Source organism: Hypomesus nipponensis, chromosome 28 (assembly GCF_054491055.1).
Source record: "Hypomesus nipponensis isolate SF chromosome 28, ASM5449105v1, whole genome shotgun sequence".
In the NCBI taxonomy this organism is placed as follows: Eukaryota; Metazoa; Chordata; class Actinopteri; order Osmeriformes; family Osmeridae; genus Hypomesus; species Hypomesus nipponensis.
Window position 1 is genome coordinate 3,573,349 of NC_140388.1, and position 6,000 is coordinate 3,579,348.

A 6,000-nucleotide genomic window follows, 5' to 3' on the forward strand; every position below is an offset into this window, starting at 1 on the left:
GCCATCAGACAGCAGCCCTGGTCTCTACAGCAGGAAGTGACCTGCCATCAGACAGCAGCCCTGGTCTCTACAGCAGGAAGTGACCTGCCATCAGACAGCAGGCCTGGTCTCTACAGCAGGAAGTGACCTGCCATCAGACAGCAGCCCTGGTCACTACAGCAGGAAGTGACCTGCCATCAGACAGCAGCACCATGGACAGCACCCCTGCTGCGCTCCTCTCCAAGCTCTTCCAGCTCGTTCCGTGATTAGCATCACTGAGCTCCCCAGCTGGGGACACTTGGGACCAGGGCCACTGGAGAGAAGTCCAGAGACACAGCCACAGGAGAGGAGGGGAGACATGTCTGACAACTGGAGTGAAGTGCTGTGATTGGCTACCAGGACTGGGGTGCAGATACCTGACTGAGAGTGGTGATGCTGCCCACCTCCTTAAACTGAGGGAGTCCCTGAGTGACAACACCACCCTCCACGCTCTTAGAGTCATCAGATAGACACAACACAGTGCAGGAGCCTGGAAGAGTCCCTGAGTGCTGCAGTCAGATCCCCCCTCCCAACACCCCTCTTTATCACTCACAGTGAGTTAGACCCCCCTCCCAACACCCCTCTTTATCACTCACAGTGAGTTAGACCCCCCCTCTTTATCACACACATTGGCATGTTAATAAAACACAAATAAAACAATTCATCCAACATATTCTAAAGTTCAAGAGCACAAATACTCATGTTGTACCTGAAAAGGGGAGATATCAATAAAGACGCTTGGACACGCTGCATTTCTTCTGGCAGCTTCATTGAGAATGAGGCATCCTGGCCGAAAGCTCCCCCTACCGGCTTCTGCAGGCATAACTAAACAATCACAGCTCTCAAAAGGCTCAACAAGTCGATCATAGATTAACACTGTTTATTAATGAATTTCCATTTTATGCCCCTTTGACTGTTTTTAATACCTATTGAACTTATTGATCAGATTTCAAAATAAAATAAATCAACAACAAAATCAATCTATCACACCAAAAGTCTTTTGTCACATTTAATTTGTTAAAACCTATGTTTGATTCCCCATGATGGATGACAGTTTAGTGAGCAGTAAAATCTGATGATCATTTACATAATGTACATTTTGTTGGAATAGCGATTATTGTGACATGCATATTTTTGAATAGCAATAAGAATTCAAAAGATCTTGGTAAATATTGTGATTTTTAACATTAACTCGATACAAGATTAACGACTATTAGGGTGCTAAAATGTTTTATTTATTTGTATCCATGACAATCCCAAGAAGATCAAACACATTTGATGGAATTCCAAACCATTGTCACAATGAATGAATCACAGTGTCGAACATTCCATTCTAAAGTTACCATGAATATGATGTACCAAACACAGCAGAAATCATCAACACAAGACAAGCACTGCCTCTTTACAATTACAATTACACAAAAAATGAAAGACAGACCAACAAATTCCTCATTCACTGCGAGGTAAGTTAACGCCTAAGAAGGTTATTGCCTACAGTATGTACAAAACAATGTACTATGTTCAAACTGTATAGGCCTATTCATGACTTTTGGTGTCTCAACAGGAGACCAGTGTGTTTTTTTGTCCTCAAAAACAATTTTTCAACACAAATAATTAGATATAAAAACATAACATTACCAAACCTGCACGCCAATGTTACTCCCTGTAGTCTTGATCCAAATGTTTCTCTCCACACAGACCTACAGCCATGAATTGGGAACTTCCCACCATTGATCCACATGCTCCTGTGAAGTTCACTGAGCTGTATAACTTTTTGACAACACCAGAATGTCTGGATGAGGTAAGATTGTGGTGATAAACCATAACCAAATGCAACAGTATCACTGTGCTTGATGACAGTGGCATTATATATGATGACTGGCATAGACATTGACACAACTGTCTCCCAGAAAACAACCATGAGGCAGTTCATGTCCTTACTGGAGCAAGGAGCGGTTCCATCCTCTGTTACTCTGAAGGACATCACCGAGTGGCTCTCTGGGGAAGAATGCTTCATCAGCAAGTGAGACAGGCTTAGTCTTTCTCTCAGGAGTTACAAAATACATGTCTGTGCACATATGTGTATATGTGATGGTTGTGTGTGAATGTGTGTGTATGAAAGAGAGAGAGAGAGGGAGAACAATTGTCATTCAAAAAGTGATGGTTTGCTCTTTATTTCTTCTATTTTGAAGGTGTCGGGCCTGCAATCAAGACTTGCGACAGCTGACTGCCATAAGGGTAAGAGCTTCATAGTGGACCTTGTTCACAGTACAAACTCCCAGAGAACCAAAGACTCGTATTACGGTCTCTATATTGAAGACAGTAATAGTGCAAGTTACATTAATTTATTCAAGGTGTTAGTGTGTGATTGCACAGAATTGATCTTTTGATGGTGTTTCTGTACTCAGGTCTGGTATATGAAGAGACGCGACCAGCTTCTGAAGATCCAGCAGGAGATTCTTAGAGAGACCGAGAAGGAGTGTCGTCTCTCTGGGCTGTTTGGCAGAAAGGTATGGACAACAACCTGGTGCAGAGAAACAGTACTTCACATTCTGGAACAAAGGATTTCCTTTATTTCCCTGACTGACAACTTTCTCTCTCTCTCTCTCTCTCTCCTCACACTTACTCTCTCTTTCTCTCTCTATTTCTCTCTATCTCTCTCTCTTTCTCTCTCTGTCTCTGTCTCTCTCTAACTCTCTTCTATTTTTCTCTGGTGAAGGTCACCATGGAGGGACTTCGTAGGAGCATGAAGATGTTCAGACCGTCTGTAGAGACAGAGGTCCGACATCTGCTCTCTGGCCTTCCTCACAGCCTGATGCCCTCTCACTCCACCTCTGAGGTCCCCGTAGCTCCCAGTCTCCTGCAGGAAACTGGAGAGCTCACCCCCAGGCTGGTCACCATCACCTTCCGCCACCTGCTGGGTGGAGGTACACAGGGAGGAACCACCTGGACCTCCGTAGACGGGCTGAGGGCCAAGGCCGCCATAGAGGAGATCCGGTGGCTGCTCAAGGACACCGTCACCTCTGTCCTGGCTCCGTACGGGGACGTCCCGGTGCACAAGATTGTGTTCATCACCTCAGCTCTGGCCCGGGATGTGGTGAAGGCTGTCTTTGACAGGTTTGAGGTGGAGTCTACCACTTTCTGCCTGCTGAATGACAGCTACAACCTGCATGCTCTGGAGGCAACCAGGAAGGTGGTCGAAGAGTTGGCAAGGGGGAACAAGGTCATTGTGTTTTCAGTCTGTAGCTTATAGATGTCAAAATCACTCACATTTCACGTTTCTCTCACGACAGCTCCAGAACATATGGGCATAAACTAGCTCTTAAACTAAGTCTCACTGTTTGAACTGTCTATCAACAGGGTCATAACAAGCCAGGTGCTGAGAGCTCCTTCAGCATCAAGGAGAGCATCACCGTGGCCACTGATCCTCAGGCAGAAAAGGTGAAGAAAGCAGATTGATTCATAGTTGGCTTTGGGTTCAGTGTAATCGTGACCAAATGGGAGATTGTTTTCAATGGCAACTGAACCTTAATTCTCCCTCCAGTCTTGGTCTACCTCAATGGAGAAAAGCCTCACCATCAAGGCCATCATCCAGGACCAGAAGGACATCAAGGCCCTGGCCAGTGCTCGAGGTGACATGAAGACCAGTCAGACCAGACATCTGACTGCATCTCAGCTGTCCACAGCTTCTCTGGCTGAGTCTGGCCTCAACCTCACCCTGAGGGAGGCTGGGGCTCATGCTGCTGAGGGGAAGCTGGAAAGAGGCAAGACCTCAAAGCTGGCCCTAGAGGCTGGCCTCACCAGCACCAAGACCCTGGATCTAGAAGCTGGCCTCACCAGCAGCAAGACCCTGGCCCTGGAAGCTGGCCTCACCAGCACAAAGACCCTGGATCTAGAGGCTGGCCTCACCAGCACCAAGTCCTTGGCCTTAGAAGCTGGCGCCACCAGAACCAAGACCCTGGATCTAGAGGCTGGCCTCACCCGCACCAAGACCCTGGCCCTGGAAGCTGGCCTCACCAGCACCAAGACCCTGGCCCTGGAAGCTGGCCTCATCAGCACCAAGACCCTGGCCCTAGAAGCTGGCCTCACCAGCACCAAGACCCTGGCCCTGGAAGCTGGCCTCACCAGCACCAAGACCCTGGATCTAGAGGCTGGCCTCACCAGCACCAAGACCCTGGATCTAGAGGCTGGCATCACAAGAACCACAACCCCGGCCCTGGAAGCTGGCCTCAACAGCACTAAGACCCTGGATCTAGAGGCTGGCCTCACCAGCACCAAGACCCTGGATCTAGAGGCTGGCCTCACCAGCACCAAGACCCTGGATCTAGAGGCTGGCATCACAAGAACCACAACCCCGGCCCTGGAAGCTGGCCTCAACAGCACTAAGACCCTGGATCTAGAGGCTGGCCTCACCAGCACCAAGACCTTGGATCTAGAGGCTGGCCTCACCAGCACCAAGACCCTGGATCTAGAGGCTGGCCTCACCAGCACCAAGATCCTGGATCTAGAGGCTGGCCTCATCAGCACCAAGACCCTGGATGGAGCTTCTGCCAAGATGCTGTTGCTTCTAGAAGATGAGCCGTTGCTGAGCATCCATGGTGTCTTCCCTCAGGAGGCTCCAAGACTCCTCATGGTGTGAATATGACATCATTCTTTTGTTGACAAGTTTCATCAGACTGAATATTACCATTGTACATGTGGAATGAATATACTGCAGTTTGGAAGTTGATGCCAATGCTCTACAGTATAGTTTATGGTCTTACATGCTTAGTATTGTCTGTTCACAGACCAGTGAGGTCCCAGCTGACGTGGAACAGGAGAGCTGCATTGGTGAGTACCTTCTCAGCTACCAGGAAGCTATATGCACACGTTCTACTACATACACACTTCTCAGATATACCAGGAAGCTGTGTGGACAACATGCAGATACAATGTTAATGCAGGTTTTCTTCCTCAGTGGGCGGACAACAGGAGAAGGATGGAGGGGAGGAGATAAGGGGGGGGATGAGAGGATTCCTCCGTCGAATGAGGAAGCTCTTTACCTGCTGCTCTGCCTCCTCAGAAGAAGAGGACTAGAGAGGCTCCCCAACAGTGAGAGGGACCTGAGGACCAGGCAATATCATCAATATGGACCCCTTGGACAGAACCTGTGTTCATCACAGAGCCTGAGCACAAAATAAAATGTCATTTGAAGCCATGTCTTTTTTTGTGGTTGACTTTTTATTTATGGGGATTTACTGAAAATAGTGTGTCTGTCAGTGTTCATTATTTTGATTTACAAATATACATATATACAAAATATATACATAAAAATGAAAATATATAGTCTCTGCTACACTAGGGTTCAAACAATTGAAGTACAACATTCAAACATTTGAACATTAAAGTTCAAATGTGGCATCATTTTAATGTAAACATTTTGTAACACGGCGCACAATGCAGCAGAGGGTTAAGACAAGAAGCCCTTTTAGACTCTCCATGTGGTTCAATTCTTCAATGAAAAAGACACACAAACCCAAGCACCTTAGAACCCTGCAGAGCATTCCATAAGAGAGCCAGAGGCAGGAGACAGAGAAACAGCATGGAGGAGGCTTGAGACAGCTCAGAGGTAACAGAACAGAACATGAGGTCTACTACAGGTTTTAGGCAAAGTACATCTTGAATGTGAACACCAGGGTGCCTGTGTTGAAAGAAAGATCGGGTGATATTAAGACCCGCTTCCATGGTAGGTTTGTTGTTTTGTCGACATTGTGGATATCAGCTAGTGGTCACAGCCAAACAGCTCCAGGGAAACCCTGTGCTGTTCCGGAAGGGCCCGGGCCATGAGCATGGTCACTGGTGTGGGGAGGAGGGAGAGCGCTGTTGTGCTGTAGCAGATTAGAGCTACCAAAATAAAGTGTCATCTTGACTCTTTTAACAGCGAGCCATTTCATCCTTGATATATTCATATGTGAAATCAACATGATAAAAGTTATGGCATTG

At 47.2% G+C, this 6,000-nt stretch overlaps 1 protein-coding gene across 1 annotated transcript; it reads left to right on the forward strand.

Annotated features, from left to right (window-relative positions):
* Window positions 1-1,394: 1,394 nt before the first annotated feature.
* LOC146219515 (uncharacterized) lies at window positions 1,395-5,313 on the forward strand. Its single transcript, XM_084695281.1, has 10 exons — window positions 1,395-1,481; window positions 1,717-1,819; window positions 1,929-2,041; window positions 2,211-2,256; window positions 2,427-2,528; window positions 2,738-3,241; window positions 3,379-3,459; window positions 3,563-4,651; window positions 4,806-4,848; window positions 4,976-5,313. Exons 1-10 carry the CDS (start codon window positions 1,444-1,446, stop codon window positions 5,092-5,094), a joined length of 2,238 nt encoding a protein of 745 aa, XP_084551407.1. The 5' UTR covers window positions 1,395-1,443; the 3' UTR covers window positions 5,095-5,313.
* The last annotated feature ends 687 nt before the right edge of the window (window positions 5,314-6,000 follow it).

What these genes read in the sequence shown, in the direction of transcription:
- LOC146219515 (XM_084695281.1), top strand. Translation starts at nt 1,444, where the DNA reads ATGAAAGACAGACCAACAAATTCCTCATTCACTGCGAG. An exon ending in AATTCCTCATTCACTGCGAG is followed by an intron (nt 1,482 to 1,716) that starts GTAAGTTAACGC and finishes CTCTCCACACAG; the next exon opens with ACCTACAGCCATGAATTGGG. An exon ending in AGTTGGCAAGGGGGAACAAG is followed by an intron (nt 3,242 to 3,378) that starts GTCATTGTGTTT and finishes GTCTATCAACAG; the next exon opens with GGTCATAACAAGCCAGGTGC.